Below are 17383 nucleotides of genomic sequence, written 5' to 3'. Positions count from 1 at the left end.
CATATTTTTCTGTATTTTTCTCCATCCATTTTCCCTTCTATCCTGACAAGTTCCCCAGTCCCTTCTGATGAGAAACATCCCCATTAAATGATGCTGCTATCACCATGCTTCACAGTAGGGATGGTGTTCTTTGAGTGATGTGCTATGTTGGGTTTGCGCCAAATGTAATGTTTTGCATTTCAGCCAAAAAGTTCCATCTTGGTTTCATCAGACCACAAAACTTTTTGCCAAGTGGCTTCAGAATCTCCGGCGTGTATTTTTTGCTTACCTCAAACGGGAGTTAAGATGGGCTTTTTTGAGTCATGGCTTCCTTCATGCCACCCTGCAGTACAGGCCAGACTTGTGGAGTGCATGGGATATTGTTGTCACATGCAAACAGTGACCAGTCTTTGCCATAAAGGCATGCAGGTCTTTAAAAGTTGCCATTGTCCTCTTGGTGGCCTCTCCAAGGGATATTCAAGGAGTTTGAATTATTTTGATACCCATCACCTGATCTGTGCCTTTCCACAACTTTATCCCAGAGGTCTTTTGAAAGCTCCTTGGTTCTCACAGTTGAGTCTTTTTTTGTGAAATGCACTACCCAGCAGAGGAAACCTACAGGAACAGCTGATTTTGTTCTGAAATAATCAGAATCACTACAATTTAACACAGATGGAGGCCAATTAACTTGGTGTGTGACTGAAGGTGATTGGTTACACCTGAGCCAATTTACAATTGCTATTATGACACTTATCCAACCAAGATATTGCAGTTTTGTATTTTTCATTAATTTTCTGAAATGTGTAGAATTTGTTTTCCACTTGGAAGTTGTGGTTTACAATGTGGAAATAAAGGTGGGAAACGTCTGATTTTATGCAATTAAATACCAGGGTACAAGGCAACAAAGAGTAAAAATTTTGAAAGACTTTCGAGAACCATTATATATATATATATATATATATATATATTATAATACCAAGCTTGCACACTAAAAACTCGGCTCGCCGTCACACGATCCCTATGAAATTGCTGTGGCACTTAGCGGACATGCCGACAATGTTTGGGAAGTCTTGGCATTCCATAGTACCACTTGCATTTGGCACAATGCGTATTTTTGTCATTCCCCGTGTACGGTCTGTCATCTGCTACCAGCTATGTTGTACTGCTATCCCGTGCATGTGCACGGGTATCGCTAATACACACACACACACACACACACATATATATATATATATATATATATATATATATATATATATATATATATATATATATATATACATACATATGGATGTATGTGTATGTATATATACACATGAGGTGTGTTCAAAAAGTATCCAACCTTAATTTTTCGTGCAAAAACAAATGAAGCTAGGGAGGCGTGGTTTGGTGCACGTATGGAGGTGATCCTAATTGGTGTGCGTGAATATTTTCCCGCCTGCAGAAGCTGTCAGTCGCCGACAGACCGCCGATGAGTGAGGAAGTGTTAGTGAGCGCCGTTGGATTTTCGTTTTTGACAAAATGACGGATCGCTGTGGTTTCATCGCCAGTGATCAGTGTTGAAGAAGTTGGGATCACTGTTCACAATCTCCAGCATGTCCTGTGTGATCTCCAAATGGAGTCGCTTCTGCTCAATCGTTAGAAGCTTTGGCACGAACTTGGCTGAGATTCTCCTTAAGCCCAAATCCTCAGTCATAATGGAATGAATGGATCCAATGCTGACGCCCGCCTCGTCTGCAAGTTCTCTGATCGTGATTCGACGATCCTGCATCAGCAGGGTCCTCACTTGGTCAATGACGATCTCATTTCGGGATGTTGAGGGCCTACCAGAACGTGCTTCACTTTCCACTGATGTGCGACCATCTTTGAAGCGGTTGTACCACTCTTTTATCTGTGTGGTGCCCATTGCTTCGTTCCCGAAGGCCTGTTGAATCTTGCGGATCGTTTCCACTTGGGAATTGCCAAGCTTTACACAAAATTTGATGCAGCAGCATTGTTCAAGTTTTTCCGTCATTTTGTCAAAAACGAAAATCCGACGGCGCTCACTTACACTTCCTCACTCATCGGCGGTCTGTCGGCGACTGACAGCTTCTGCAGGCGGGAAAATATTCACGCATACGGATTAGGATCGCCTACATACGTGCACCAAACCCCGCGAGGTCGACTGCACCAGACCGTCAGATCGACGATGGGCTTCAGCTGATTTCCCTCAAGGCCCAGCATACAAGTCCAGGCCTGGCCTGTTCACCAGACAAGGCCAAATTGAGGTGCTGGGCTCCGGCAGGCTGGGTCCATGGGATTCCAAGACGTCGTCGAGCTGTGAGGTGAGTAGGGACCGTCAGAGGCTCCGTCGTTAGACGCAGGTTGAACCTGTCGATCACCTGCTTTCGAAGCCGACTCCAGACTCACACAGCAGCCAGGTCCTCTCGAAGCAGATAGCAGCTTCGGCGCTCTCAGTTCCACCACCAGCCGGACTCGGCCGACTGCAGTTTCTCTCTCGGCAGAATCACCCGTCTTTCCTTTTCTACGCTCGCCTCTCAAAACCGACTGCCATGTCTCTCATGGCAGAATCACCTCTCTCTTTCCTTTTCTTCGCTCGCCTCTCAAAGCCGACTGCCGTTTCTCTCACGGCAGAATCACCTCCCTCTTTCCTTTTCTTCGCACCTCAAAGCCAGAGCACTCCTTGAAATCGACTGTTTCCCCCAAACTGAACCATTCCACGAGGTCTTCGTTCGCTGCCTCGAAGCCACTCGCTCCTCCCCCTTTACGAAGCAGACAAACTCCTCCCCTTAGCTCCACCTCCCTCTCCAGGCCACTCCCCCTCAGCCGACTGGGCGGGGCCTATCGTCTGGAGAGGGGAAGTAAGAAGAGGGAGCCCTCGGCACACCACCACTGTACGAACAATAAGCATGCATCCTACATCTCCCGACACACATGCAACGTCCATTTTACCGAACAACCTAGCTAAACATGCAGTTAATGGGGGATCTGAGCTAATCCTGTATTTAGTAGCCTGCTAGGGGCCATTTCCGTAACAATATACACATACATATATATATATATATACACATACATACATATATGTATATACACATACATATATGTATGTACACACATGGAGCTCGGGTGGTGAATGGCCGGGGTCCACGAAGGGGGTTCGGGCCGCTCTTCCCTTCCTCGTAGAGGGCCAGCAGAGACACGTTCGCCGCCTCGACGCCCACCAAAAACTCTTCAAAAGAACTTTTAAAAGACTCTCCAAGACCCCAAAAAGACGCTCCTAGATCCCAAAAAGACTCTCCAAGATCTCAAAAAGACCACCTCTCTCAGAGAGTGCTCGGGAATTTATATACCTCCCTCAGCAGGGAGGGGCCTTGGTGAACACACCTCGCTGTCCGCCTCTGATTGGACAGGTCCTACGGCCCACCTTTCCGGGGCGGGGCCTTCTTCACCGTCTTTACCATTTAAACAGTCACGCACAAAGGACATGTCTTCGTTTGGACATGTCTTCGTTAAGATGTGGATAGATTTGTGTTTCTATCATCTTTAACTGCAATGTCACCTCACATTGTGTAGTCAAGCTAACAGGAATTTGCATCTACATTAATTTTATCAAAGAAATCGACATCATGACATACAAGGGGTGTGGGTCGCGCATAGTCACCATCTTGTATTGTCTGGTAATTGGCTATGTAAGTATTATCAACATCATTTAGTCGTCGACTTTTATTTGACACCCGACCATTCATGGTATTCAGCTTTTTTCATCCAATTGACTTGAAAAAAAAAATTAATTAATTTATTTTCATATACCAGTGACATCCCAGTGACGTCACAACAACAGCACCACTATTCTCACTGTGCTCAGTGGGGCATTTCATCAGAATTAATTTCCTCCTCCTTCTTCTGGATGCCAACCTATGGGGATTGTCCATGCTTTTATCCTTTTAAAGGAAGGATACCAAAGCAAGCGAGGAAGCAGCACATACCATTTTTAAAGACATTGGTATGACTCGGCCTGAATTGCCACACCCCCCCCCCCCCCCCAGTCAGAGAGGACGCTCTATAACCAGTACACCACCGAGACTGATAAATTGACAGCATTCCACTGATAATTACATGATAAATGTTTACAATTATAATATTCTGATGCCTTCTAAAAGAGAGAAAAGGAATTTTTTCAAGACAGAATACAGCTGTGGATTTGGCATGGAACACATTGTCCTTTGTATCACATTTAGAGATCTTACAAGGCATTAAAAAAGCATTTAAATGTGGAGGAATTAAAATAGCACCGTTGGGGGCACCTCGTCGTGTCTGCCCCATATCGTGTGCTCACGAGCCATTCCCCGGTCTCCTGCAACCAGCCCGGTTGCTGCGGCTCCAGGAAATTCTTGCTCAGGGAATGAGTGTGAGCGCGGGACATGAGCAAGGTTCTTCTGCTGTCGCAAGGACACACGCACAGCCATCTGTTGAGGGTGAGAATCCATTCAATACCATGATCACAAATGCATTTCTGAAGATCAACAAGAATTTCAAGATATTCAAATTGCCTGTTAAGTACTCTGACTGTTATATTCGAAAGAACAAACAAACCGATATATGTGTTACAACAGTGTATGAGAAAGCAGAAAAAACCCCAATACACACACACACACACACAAACACACACACACACACACAGAGATGCACACACACAGGGAGAGGTGCACACACAGGGAGAGGTGCACACACAGGGAGAGGTGCACACACAGGGAGAGGTGCACACACAGAGACGTGCACACACAGAAACGCACAAACAGAGAGGGGCGCACACACAGAGAGGCGCACACACAGAGATACGCGCACAGAGACGCACACACGGAGAGATGCGGGCACAGAGAGAGGCGCACACACAGAGATACGCGCACAGAGACGTACACGGAGAGATGCGGGCACAGAGAGATGCGGGCACAGAGAGATGCGGGCACAGAGAGATGCGGGCACAGAGAGATGCGGGCACAGAGAGATGCGGGCACAGAGAGATGCGGGCACAGAGAGATGCGGGCACAGAGAGACGCACGCACAGAGAGACGCGGGCACAGAGAGAGGTGCACACAGAGAGATGCGGGCACAGAGAGACGCACACACAGAGAGAGGCACACACACAGAGAGAGGTGCACACAGAGAGAGGAACAGACACAGAGAGAGGCGCGGGCACAGAGAGGCGCGGGCACAGAGAGACGCGCGCACAGAGAGACGCGCGCACAGAGAGACGCACACACAGAGAGACGCACACACAGAGAGACGCACACACAGAGAGAGGTGCACACAGAGAGAGGAACGGACACAGAGAGAGGCGCGGGCACAGAGAGGCGCGGGCACAGAGAGACGCGCGCACAGAGAGACGCGCGCACAGAGAGACGCGCGCACAGAGAGACGCGCGCACAGAGAGACGCGCGCACAGAGAGACGCGCGCACAGAGAGACGCGCGCACAGAGAGACGCGCGCACAGAGAGACGCGCACAGAGAGACGCGCGCACAGAGAGACGCGCGCACAGAGAGACGCGCACAGAGAGACGCGCGCACAGAGAGACGCGCGCACAGAGAGACGCGCACAGAGAGACGCGCGCACAGAGAGACGCGCGCACAGAGAGACGCGCGCACAGAGAGACGCGCGCACAGAGAGACGCGCGCACAGAGAGACGCGCGCACAGAGAGACGCGCGCACAGAGAGACGCGCGCACAGAGAGACGCGCGCACAGAGAGACGCGCGCACAGAGAGACGCGCGCACAGAGAGACGCGCGCACAGAGAGACGCGCGCACAGAGAGACGCGCGCACAGAGAGACGCGCGCACAGAGAGACGCGCGCACAGAGAGACGCGCGCACAGAGAGACGCGCGCACAGAGAGACGCGCGCACAGAGAGACGCGCGCACAGAGAGACGCGCGCACAGAGAGACGCGGGCACAGAGAGACGCGGGCACAGAGAGACGCGGGCACAGAGAGACGCGCGCACAGAGAGACGCGCGCACAGAGAGACGCGCGCACAGAGAGACGCGCGCACAGAGAGACGCGCGCACAGAGAGACGCGCGCACAGAGAGACGCGCGCACAGTGAGACGCGCGCACAGTGAGACGCGCGCACAGAGAGACGCGCGCACAGAGAGACGCGCGCACAGAGAGACGCGCGCACAGAGAGACGCGCGCACAGAGAGACGCGCGCACAGAGAGACGCGCGCACAGAGAGACGCGCGCACAGAGAGACGCGCGCACAGAGAGACACGCGCACAGAGAGACGCGCGCACAGAGAGACGCGCGCACAGAGAGACGCGCGCACAGAGAGACGCGCGCACAGAGAGACGCGCGCACAGAGAGACGCGCGCACAGAGAGACGCGCGCACAGAGAGACGCGCGCACAGAGAGACGCGCTCACAGAGAGACGCGCTCACAGAGAGACGCGCGCACAGAGAGACGCGCGCTCACACACACACACACACACACACACACACACACACACACACACACACGGACATGCACACACATACGTGCAAACACAGAAGTACACACACACACACATACCCTTTAAAAACTGGGTGCATCTCAGTTTGTGATGGAGTTTACCTGCATTTCAACACCACCTCGCTGAAAGACTGATGCCTGAGCTTGAGCCTGACCTCCATTACTGGGGAATGATGCATCAGATGCCGAGGATCGAAGAGGGTCTACAGCAGCAGTGATGGTCTTTTTACCCATTCTGGACCTGTCTTCCACCTGAAGACCAACAATTGACAAAAGTTTATAGATGAGCAAAGAGAAAAGAGAGGGAGAGATGTTCACACAATCAAAAATGGGATAAAGCGATGAAGGACAAAATCGATGAAAAAGAAATGACAAATGATCGCAAGAAGAGTTCACATATTAGGAGTTCGAGTTGAAGAAGGTGTATAGAAATGGAGAACTTGTAAAATCACTGTGATAGTCAAGTGACACGATGCTTGTGATAGTACAGAGGTGCTATTCAATTGTGACGCAGGTGACAGACAGATCAACATAAGATGTTGAAAAAGCGCAAGAACATCGTCTAAACCAGTTAGGATGTGGTGTTTGGCAACAGCCAAGGAGGAAAACGAAAGGAAAGTATAGTGAGCGCATATGAAAAGCAGAATGAAGCAGGAGGTAATAAACCATGACAGAAGCACCAAGTGAAAAGATCTGATTATTTGGTGGGGATAAGATGAGTTGAAACTCGAGTTCCTTTATGGAAACGAGAAGAACAAAATCTTCCACTTTTTATTCTGCACATGCATCGCCTGCAATCAAGATCCACAGGGATGTGCTGTATCCCTCGTTTTACCTGCTTTGCCCAGGCCGGCTTGTCTTCGGCCACCCTGCCCTCTGGCAAGTGGTAAAGTGCCGTCGCTTTCTCTGCTGTGCTGGACTGTGAATCGGCGCTTTGCTGCTGCTGTTGCTGTTGATTTTGAAGGGATGCAAGGAACTTCTGGTCTTCTTTCAACTGCAGCTGCAACCTATCACTGTGCCTCTGCTCTTCCTGCTTCCGTTTGCATTCCTGTGTAAAACACTAGCACACAATTACGTCGCTGCAAAATGTAACGTGCAGCATGGAAATTGCTTGCTTTCAGTTCATAAAGGTGTGAAGTGTGACCGTCTCAAGAAAGCGTACCGTGGTCACTCGTGTATAATCTGCTAATCGTGCACGCAATACGCAGGGGGCACTTTTCGGATAAAATTCTCAGGCCGATCCCAGTTTGTGTGTGCATGCATAACAAGCCAGCCCAGAATGAACTCCAGCTCAGGACTGGAAACGTGGTGAACTCAAAAGTCGTGGTTTTTTTTGACGATCTATTGAGAGAGCCATTTTCGATGGGTTTTAATTCAGCATGAAGGACGACTCCGAACTTGTACGAAACGCAATATGATGAATGGCCGGCATGTTGGATGTACCGAGGAACATGTCACATCGATGAGATTTGCACAGAACACGCAGCTCGTTCGTAACTCTCCGATCTTTAGCGAGCCATTGGCTTACAATAATTCTCAAGCAGTATTTTGTGCTGCAACGCACTATTTTGCTGCTGCGGCGGTGTACATTTTAAAAGGTTAGATGAAACGCTTTCAAAGCAAACAGACGTATTGGAACCGAACAATTTTAAATATTCTATCAAAACAATTGTAATTCAGAACCAAAAATTATACGATGTTGCCTAAGATATCCCATAATGCGCTGCATCTTTCAAAGTTGGCGGTGCCCAGTAACGAAAGTTGGTCTTGTGTTGGTGTGAGATATGTGGAGAAATACATCTTTCCCTTTAGTTCTCGTGGATAATACACACCCGAAAATTTGGATCAATTATTTCTGGGTAAAAAGTGTGGCCGATACATGAGTGATTACGGTATGCCCTTCCATGAGCCTCGTTCTTGTAGAAAAAAAAATGTATACTGATCTTGATGCGTTCAGAAATGCTCCGCTAAGCGAGATGACAAAACGAAGTTAATCTCCTTTCACATGCAGCACGTGGCTGCACGTAGCATTATTTGCTGGGGAGCAGCTGTGCCGCTGATGCAGTGCCCCCTTTTGGTTAGAACAGGAATATATAATTTTGTCAGGGTGCTGGCGATATCTCACCGACTCTTCATGAAGGACACTGTGGCGTCTTTAACTAACGCTGGCAAATGGTACGCCGAGTTTAACGTCCATCCAAGGGACGGCACGAGTTGAAGAATCGCCCCGCCTGCCAAACACCACAATGACAAGCCGGTAGGCGGCGATGGGTCACCGAGCATGGAAACTATAAGATATAGAGCAAAATGGATGTCATATAGCGGATAGGGAATCACCTTCAGATTATGCATATCAAATCTCATCCAGTTCCATCTACTGATAACTACTCGGTATCCATTTGAATGAAAAGTACCGAAAATGCGGTTTGAAATCGGAAATCCCCAAAGTTCGAGGGGGTGCTGTGGGTGAACAAAGATCTAAATCGAAAATCCGGCTCGATCGTTTGTGCACAATGTATTCCAGATGATTAGTGTGAATTTTCATGACCATCCGACCATAACCCTAGGAGGAGTAGCATTTGGCGCGAAGGCACCTCCAGCTCTCGCATATTATCGATTTTTGCACTAATTGACCTTTGACACCTGACCTAAGCGAAATCGGTCAATATGTCCTGAGGCAAAGTTGTAGTACTCATTGAGTACCATGAACCTGCACAGTTTCATTCGTATCGATGCACTCACCTGGTCGCTAGGGGGCCTTCAATTTTCGCGCATACCCTAATTGTAGGGGGTGCTGTGGGTAAAGTATTGCATATATCACAAAAACCAGAATATATTCGATAGAGCATCACCTGTGGATCATTCGTGCCAAATTTCATAGCCCAAGGTGGGATAATGGCTTTCGGAATTGATTTCGCGTGAACGGTACCGATTTTGAAGATTTTTCGGTTGTTGCTAGGGAACCAAAGCGTCCCGAGCAACCATCACAATTTCCAAAGCACTCGGTCATAAGATGTACCTACCACCCGAGTTTGGTCAAAATCTGCCCACGTTTACTACCAATTATGCTGATGACAAACGAACAAACATCCAAACAAACAGACAGAATTACTGACAATAAGGGTCACCTATTTCGGCGACCAAACAGCTTACAGCCGGACTGAGATTCGAACAGAGGAGAGACAGCTCAGAGGCGAGTGTGAATGAAATGAATGGTGATACTTTTACATCAAAAGTAATACAAGCAAGAATGGATAAAATGCTTACTGAGACCATGGCCTGTTCCTGCTCCAGCTGCTGTTGCAGGGCCTCCAGCTGTTTCTGCTCTTCATCTAACCGCCGTCTGATGAGGTCCTGCACGGGGAGAAAGATAAAAGTGAGAAACAGACTTCAATTATGATGAAGGTATAATAAATGTTTACTTCCATCCTAATTGTAGCTTCGCAAAAGAAGCCCCAAGCATCAACGATGTCCGTGACACAAACATGGCAGAATGTGGCCAGATTATTATTTTTACCACCTTTGGGTTTACTGCGGTTTTTAAACACTTAACCTCATTAAAATACAAGACAGTTTTAACATCCGAAAAATAATTTAGTCCAGGAAAGTGCGACATCAAGCACAACAGGAATGTAGAGGCAGTTTGACCGAATTGTTTTATGATAGGAAAAAAAATTTATGATGAGGATATGAACAAAAAGGAAAACAAAAAAAAAGTGCTGAACAACCTGCTCGGCTCGCCTCCTGTCCTCTTCTCTCCGAACCCTCTCTACTTCCTTGTCACGGCGTCTTTCCTCTTCGCGGCGCCTTTCCAGCTCTGCTTCTCTTCTCCTCTCTTCTTCTCGCCGCCGTTCTATCTCCTCGGCTCGCTTCCTGTCTTGCTCTTCAGCACGCCGTCGGTCGTCGTGCTCTCGTCGACGCTGGTCACGTTCTTGCATTTTCGCATGCTCGTGCACCCTCCGCTGTTGCTGCAAATGAAACAATAGTATCATTAAAATATTTCTGGAAGTACGTTGCTCTCATTAAAGCGTGTGTGTACTCACTATTGCAAACATTATTTTATCCACACACTTCCTCAATCTGTCTGCGATGCTGCCGCTGCACCTCCTGCCGTTTCTGCCGGTCCTGCAGTAAGCGCTGCAGCTCTCCTTGCCTTCTCGCAGCCACCTCCTGCTGCTCCACAGAAATATGCTCCTGTCGCCGCCGCCCCTCCTGTGCTTCGGCCTTCTGCAATCTCTGGAAATCCTTACGAAGAGTCGATTCTCCACTTCCTGCCGTCACGAGCGAGCTGAACACAGACATCAGAACATTTTCCAAGAGGTGTTTTGACGAAAGGTCATTTTTTTCACTCGGTGCAGCACAATAGACATAGAAGTTGACGGGATGACAAGAGGTGCATGTAATTAACTGGAACGGCACTCGGTCGAGCGCATACCTCCGTCAGGCTGAACAGTTTACGTTTTGTATCCCACTGATAGGCCGGATCTGCAACCGTACCTGTACCAAAATCAAATCCGCATGTTCTTGTCACCTATCCAACTCATCCACCAAGTTTTGTCACAACCCGTCCACAACTTTTTGAGATATTGCGCCGTATATAGTTTTTGGCCCCATCTCTCAATGGTGAAGAATCACTTAAAAATTTGAGTCTTCGGATCCGGATTTTCACCAAAATCTAACCAATTCGTCGTTGTCAAATACCGAACCTGTCCACCAAGTTTCATCCAAATTCGTCCATAACTTTTTGAGATACCATACTCAAAGAGAGACAGACAGACAGACAAAGGGTTAAAACATAACCTGCGTCCACCTTCAGTGGTGGAGGTAATAAAGTCAAGATAATCTCTTTCACCCAGAATGAGCAAATCTGGGATGTTTGATAAATGCTATACTTTCTGGGCTGAAGCATGAAGTTTACGTATACCTATACCTGTGCTCACGACCCTCTGTGGGAGGTTCCTCCTCCTCCTCCTCACTCCCACTGTATTCATATTCAGTTTCATCTGGGGGAGAGGGGAAAGGGAGATAATTTTTTTAATTACATAAAACTTACCAAACTTGGAAAAATAAAGTGTATTATAAAATTATTCATGTTTTTTTTAAAGTATCGTATGCACAATCTTATAAATAACAATATTTTGATAACCGTTCTCTTTGCTGATGACTCCACCCTCTGCCGTACCATCTGTCATCCCTCAGACCGGCAAGCAGCAGCTTTTTCGCTCTCTGCAGATCTGGACAAAACCACAAACTGGTCCAACACAGGGAACATGTCTTTCAATCTGGACAAATCTCACACTCTCACTTTGTCTCTCTGAAAGGACCGTTTAGAACCCCCGCCTCCCCCTCCCCCATCTACTCTCTCAACAATCCTCTGCAAGAAGTCCTTCCTTTCAAGCTTCTGGGTCTCAATATCTGCCATGACCTTTCCTGGGAATTCCACATTTCCAACCTGGCCTCCAAAGCCAATCACCGACTAGGCATCCTCCATCGTGCGAAGTCCTTACTCAGCCCACCTGAGCTTCTGACCACTTACAAAGCTTTCGTCCACAGCCTGATGGAGTACTGCTCTCCCCTCTGGGCTGGTGCTCCTGCCTCTCACCTTCATGCTGTGGAAACCAGGCATTGAGGATCATTGGTATCTCCCGTGGTGAGGCTGAGTCTTTGGGTCTCTCACCGCAGGCAGGTCAGAGGTCTTTCTCTCTTCTACCGTCTTCTTTCCAGTCTTGCCCCCTCCCCCCCATCCCCCTACTCTCTCTGCGATTTGTCCCCACCACATTTCCGCAGGGCACTCAAGGTCCGCCAAAACCCCCTTCTGGTAAAATTACCAAAATCACGAATCACCGTTCACCTTCACTCTTTCATTCCTCTTTTTTCCCGCCGTTGGAATAAACTCCCTCACTCTCTTCAATCCCATTCTTCCCTCCAACCCTTCAAAACAACAGTTCACCACCACCTCTTATCTCCCCCCATCCAAAACCTCGATCTTTTCTACTCCCATTAATCCCCCCCAACCCCACCTCCTTCAAATTCCCTGCTTTCCTTCCTGAAAGTCCTTGTAATGTCCATCTTGTATACTACATGTTCCCGCCCCATCCCTCTCCCTTCCACAGATCTCCTAATGTCTCTGTTCCCCACTGTTTTGTCCTTCCCACTCCCCTCTTGTCTCCTGCCTCCCCTTGTTGTGCATTGTGTGTTAGCTTTCATACGAACCTTGAGAATGTATACAACCCCCCCCCCCCAAAAAAAAACTGTACAACCAGCCAACATCACACATAATTGTGTGTATAACGCATTCCCAAGCCGGTCACAGGTAAGTGAGCATTCCTGCTCGTTGATGCAAACTCGATGACGTTCCTGCAAACAAGCTTTGCCTCCAAAATGCAATCGATTCAAAGCAAATGTGAAGAAAATGGAGAGAAACTCGAGAAGCGTCTGCCTCGATTATGGATCAACACAAAAGTGTACGAAGTAGAATGCACTTGTTGCAGCTTGCTTGTGCTAAAGAGGGAGTATATAGCGTTGCAACTTGTACGAATGCAGGCTGGTGATAAAACCAGGATCCGGACTCGTGCTCGAGACACAGAGCCGCCACCCAGCCAACAAGACCACCGGATTTAAAAAAGACTACCGATGCTTATTTGAGCACATTTACCTGTATGAATACGTCCATATGTTCATGCTGCAGGAATGGAGCAAAGTTTCGAAATACCAATTCACAAACACTTATTTTAACCACAAGGCCACAAATGTTCTTACCAGCACACTGCAGGGTGGCTCCCATCACCCGGCACGCGAGAGCAGTGTACCGGCAGTTACATAACATCAAATTAACGCAAACTTGCGAGCACATTAACACCGGAGCCTTGGCCTTGTGGTTAAATAAAATGGCTGCACATGCTTTGCTTTCAAGAAAACGATGCAATTATTATGGAATACAAGTGTCTTCGTAAAGTTGGCTGGAGAACACAACAAGATGCATATGCGGATCACACGTCCACTCTGCATGCTCATCTCTCAGCAGCTGCGAGTTAAGTCTTCCAAAATAAACACTTCAGGTGTGTCTGTCCAACCTTTCCCACTTTCGTATAACTGATTCACTCAAGGCTTTGCTGACTGCTCCTTCAATGTCCAATGTCAAAGACCCTTATTTTGCCCCCCTCCCCCACAATTGCAGACCCACAACACCAGTTCAACACCAGTCCCTCGGCACCTCCCCTGCAACTCCTCACCCATCACTTCAACACAACCGCCTGTCTTTCTCACCAAACACTTTTCTGATCGTGTTCTTCATGCCCCCTTTGTTACAACTCCCCAGTCATGGTAGCATCGCAACTGGTGACGAGTCAGGATAATTTACAAATCCAAATCCGCAACAAAGCTGCACATTGCACATGCACTCCGACATAAAATTGGAGGTTGAGTTCGCAATAGTGATGGTGTTGCTGTTCCAGTTAAAGTAGACATAAACATTCAGCAAGTCACCATAGACACGGCAAGAGGCTTAAGCAATGTCACACATGCACGTCATCTCCCGTCAGCTTGCTACCAATGCTTAGAAAGTCAGTTTCACCTAACGGCAAACGCAAAATAGATCAAGGTTTCTACTTTGTAATCAAAGCAAAAGAACTTTTGAAATTTAAACAAAGTGTCCCCGTGCACAATTTTCTTTTCCTTGTGGCAAAATCTTTTAAAGAAAACCTTGCTTCCTGCCTCAGCCACTTGGATCGCCTCTGCTTTCACAGTCAATCTCAGACACATTAGAAAGTTGGTACATTACATACACATGCTGCGTTTAATTATTTACAGACTATCAACATGGCTTACGAGAGTAGGATTAACAAAACAAGAACAAAAGTAAGTGATGAATACGTCAAAGTGAGATTTCTAACAAAAGTGTTTTCGAACTTGATTTCACTTTATAATGCCGCCCCAACGTCCCTCCTCTTTGCCAACGGGACACCCACCTTTCTCTCCACGCTTTTTCTTGGTGCGGTCAATGTGGTCTTTGAGTTGAATGCGCACCTGGCGTTCGTTCGGCTGCTCACGGATGAACGGGTGTCGCAGCAGCTGATCCGTGCTTGGCCGCTGCAGATAGTTCTTAATAAGGCAGCTTTCGACGAACGTTAAAAAACGCTTCGACCTAAGGTTGGGTCAGACGGGTTTGGAGCGAAGCAGTGGTCAAAAACAGACGGCTGATATTCAAAATTTATAGCAGGTAATAAATACAAATTGCTAATTCTTTTGATAGTGTCGAGGCTCACGGAGGAGGAAGAACACAGAGGTCATCAGGCGGTAACGGAACGAAAAGAACAGTACAAAGTGGAGGGAGAGCACATACCTCCGCCAGGCTGAACAGTTTACATTTTGCATCCCACTGATTGGCCGGATCTGCATCTGGACCATTTGTCCTCGTCACACAAAATCTAATTATCTCGTTCTTGTAACTTACCGAACTCATCCGCCAAGTTTTGTCGTAACCCATCTCAAACTTTCTGAAATATCATGCTTCTAATCCTGGTATCCCAGCCAAAAATGCTACGGTTAGAATTATAGTATACAAGAGTAGTACTCTCATATGTTATAGTGGGTAATAGGTCCGACTACAGTAGTCTGCAGAGAATTACTACAGGAAAGGAATGCCATCTGTGCCTGGGATTGGCTTAATCATCAGGGTGGTGGGCTTGGGATCCGAGGATCCTGAGTTCAAATCCTGCTTTGCAGTTGAAGTACTACCAATGTGGGGTTGACTCAGTCCGCCATCCTTCCGAGGTCAGCAAAATGAGTATCAGCTTGCTGGGATGCTTAAGCCATTCGAGTATCCTGCGTCGGCGCGGCGACCCGTCCAGCATTGTGTCCAATAGCTCAGGAGACTGCTTCGGCAGCACCGACGCTCTGTACAGAGTATGGTCCCAATGGACGGATGGATGGACATCATTTTTGCTCCCATCTCTCAGTGGTGAAGAATCGCTTGAGAAATTAAAAAATTCGAGTATCTGGATCTTCACCGAATTGAATCAATTCGTCCTTGTCACATAGCTAACATATACATAACACCAGGTTTCATCAGAATCTGTCCATAACGTTTTGAGATTTCATGCTTTTTATCGTTTTTGAGCCCTATCTCTCAAGTCTCAATGGTGAAGAATCGCATAAAAATGCTCGTATCCATATCCGGATCTGGATCTTCACCAACATCGAACCAGTTTGTCCTTATCACACACCCAACATGTTCACCAAATTTCGTGCGAATTAATCTGTAACTTTTTGAGATATACTACATGGCCAAAAGTATGCGGACACCCCTTCTAATTAGTGGATTCGGCTATTTCAGCCACCCCCATTGCTGATAGGTGTATAAAATCAAGCACACAGCCATGCAATCTCCGTAGACAAACATTGGCAGTATAATGGGCCGCACTGAAGAGCTCGGTGACTTTCAACGTGGCACCGTCATAGGATGCCACCTTACCAACCAGTCAGTTAATCAAATTTCTGCTCTGTGAGAGCTGCCCCGGTCAACTATAAATGCTGTTATTGTGAGGTGGAAATGTCGAGGAGCAACAACAGCTCGGCCACGAAGTGGTAGGCCACACAAGCCCACAGAACGGGACTGCCGAGTGCTGAAATGCGTAGCGCAGAAAAATCGTCTGTCGTCGGTTGCAACACTCACTACCGAGTTCCAAACTGACTGGAAGCAACGTCAGCACAAGCACTGTTCGTCGTGAGCTTCAAGAAATGGGTTTCCATGTCCGAGCAGCTGCACACAAGCCTAAGATTACCATGCGCCATGCCAAGCGTTGTCTGGAGTGATGTAAATCTCACCGCCATTGGACTCTGGAGCAGTGGAAACGTGTTTTCTGGAGTGATGAATCATGCTTCACCATCTGGCAGTCCGCCGGACGAATCTGGGTTTGGCAGATGCCAGGAGAACGTTAGCTGCCCGAATGCATAGTGCCAACTGTAAAGTTTGGTGGAGGAGGACTAATGGTCTGGGGCTGTTTTTCATGATTCAGGCTCGACCCCTGAGTTCCAGTGAAGGGAAATTTTAACGCTACAACATACAATGACATTCTAGACGATTCTGTGCTTCCAACTTTGTGGTAACAGTTTGGGGAAGGCCCTTTCCTGTTTCAGCATGACAATGCCCCCGTGCACAAAGTAAGGTCCACACACAAATGGTTTGTTGAGATTGGTGTGGAAGAACTTGACTGGTCTGCACAGAGCCTTGACCTCAACTCCATCAAACACCTTTGGGATCAATTGAAACGCCGACTGCGAGCCAGACCTAATCGCCCAGCATCAGTGCCCGACCTCACTTATGCTCTTGTGGCTGAATGGAAGCAAATCCCTGCAGCAAGGTTCCAACATCTCGTGGAAAACCATCCCAGAAGAGTGGAGCTGTTATAGCATCAAAGGAGGGACCAACTCCGTATTTATGCCCATGATTTTGGCATGAGATGTTGGACAAGTAGGTGTCCACATACCTTTGGCCATGTAGTGGATCTTGCTCATAAACAGACAGACAGGGATGAAACATAACCTTGGTCTACCTTTGGTGGCGGAAGTAATAAATGTATTGACCCTTTATCCTCATGAGTCATGTCAGAGGAAAGTTGGCCTCATTATATAATTTAACTTTGAACAAAATGACATTGAAAGTCTGGAACATCAGCCACTAATTGTGCCTGACTCATCTGCACTCTTTGCCATAAAAAAAAAACCAACACATGATTGTTGATGTGATTTATTTATGTGACTTCAAGAGACCCAGATGAGTTCCAAACCTATGACGTCAGGTAAATACTGAATAATTACATGTCCATTTCAATGTGCCCTAATCACGTAATGCTACATTGTGGTGAACGTTTTCACATAGGGATGTAACGTGGAAGTACTGATCTCAA

At 47.5% G+C, this 17383-nt stretch overlaps 1 protein-coding gene across 11 annotated transcripts in view; it reads right to left on the bottom strand.

Moving 5' to 3' along the window:
- The window catches only part of LOC147023598 (mitogen-activated protein kinase kinase kinase kinase 4-like), a 188124-nt gene that overhangs the window by 57354 nt on the left and 113387 nt on the right, over positions 1–17383 (bottom strand). For 2 of the 11 annotated variants that reach the window (XM_085889133.1, XM_085889144.1), the window contains exons 10-17: positions 14444–14619; positions 11407–11479; positions 10548–10764; positions 10205–10444; positions 9744–9830; positions 7312–7536; positions 6579–6728; positions 4272–4445 (exon numbers count right to left, since the gene is read on the bottom strand). In XM_085889133.1, coding sequence (XP_085745259.1) covers positions 4272–4445; positions 6579–6728; positions 7312–7536; positions 9744–9830; positions 10205–10444; positions 10548–10764; positions 11407–11479; positions 14444–14619 — 1342 coding nt within the window. The remainder of the gene's footprint in view (positions 1–4271; positions 4446–6578; positions 6729–7311; positions 7537–9743; positions 9831–10204; positions 10445–10547; positions 10765–11406; positions 11480–14443; positions 14620–17383) is intronic. The other 9 variants (XM_085889136.1, XM_085889137.1, XM_085889140.1 and 6 more) reach the window with 9 other exon arrangements.

This window comes from Eptatretus burgeri, chromosome 7, assembly GCF_056783735.1.
Source record: "Eptatretus burgeri isolate ZD-2024b chromosome 7, Ebu_testis_v1, whole genome shotgun sequence".
In the NCBI taxonomy this organism is placed as follows: Eukaryota; Metazoa; Chordata; class Myxini; order Myxiniformes; family Myxinidae; genus Eptatretus; species Eptatretus burgeri.
This window is presented reverse-complemented; position numbering and strand designations above follow the sequence as displayed.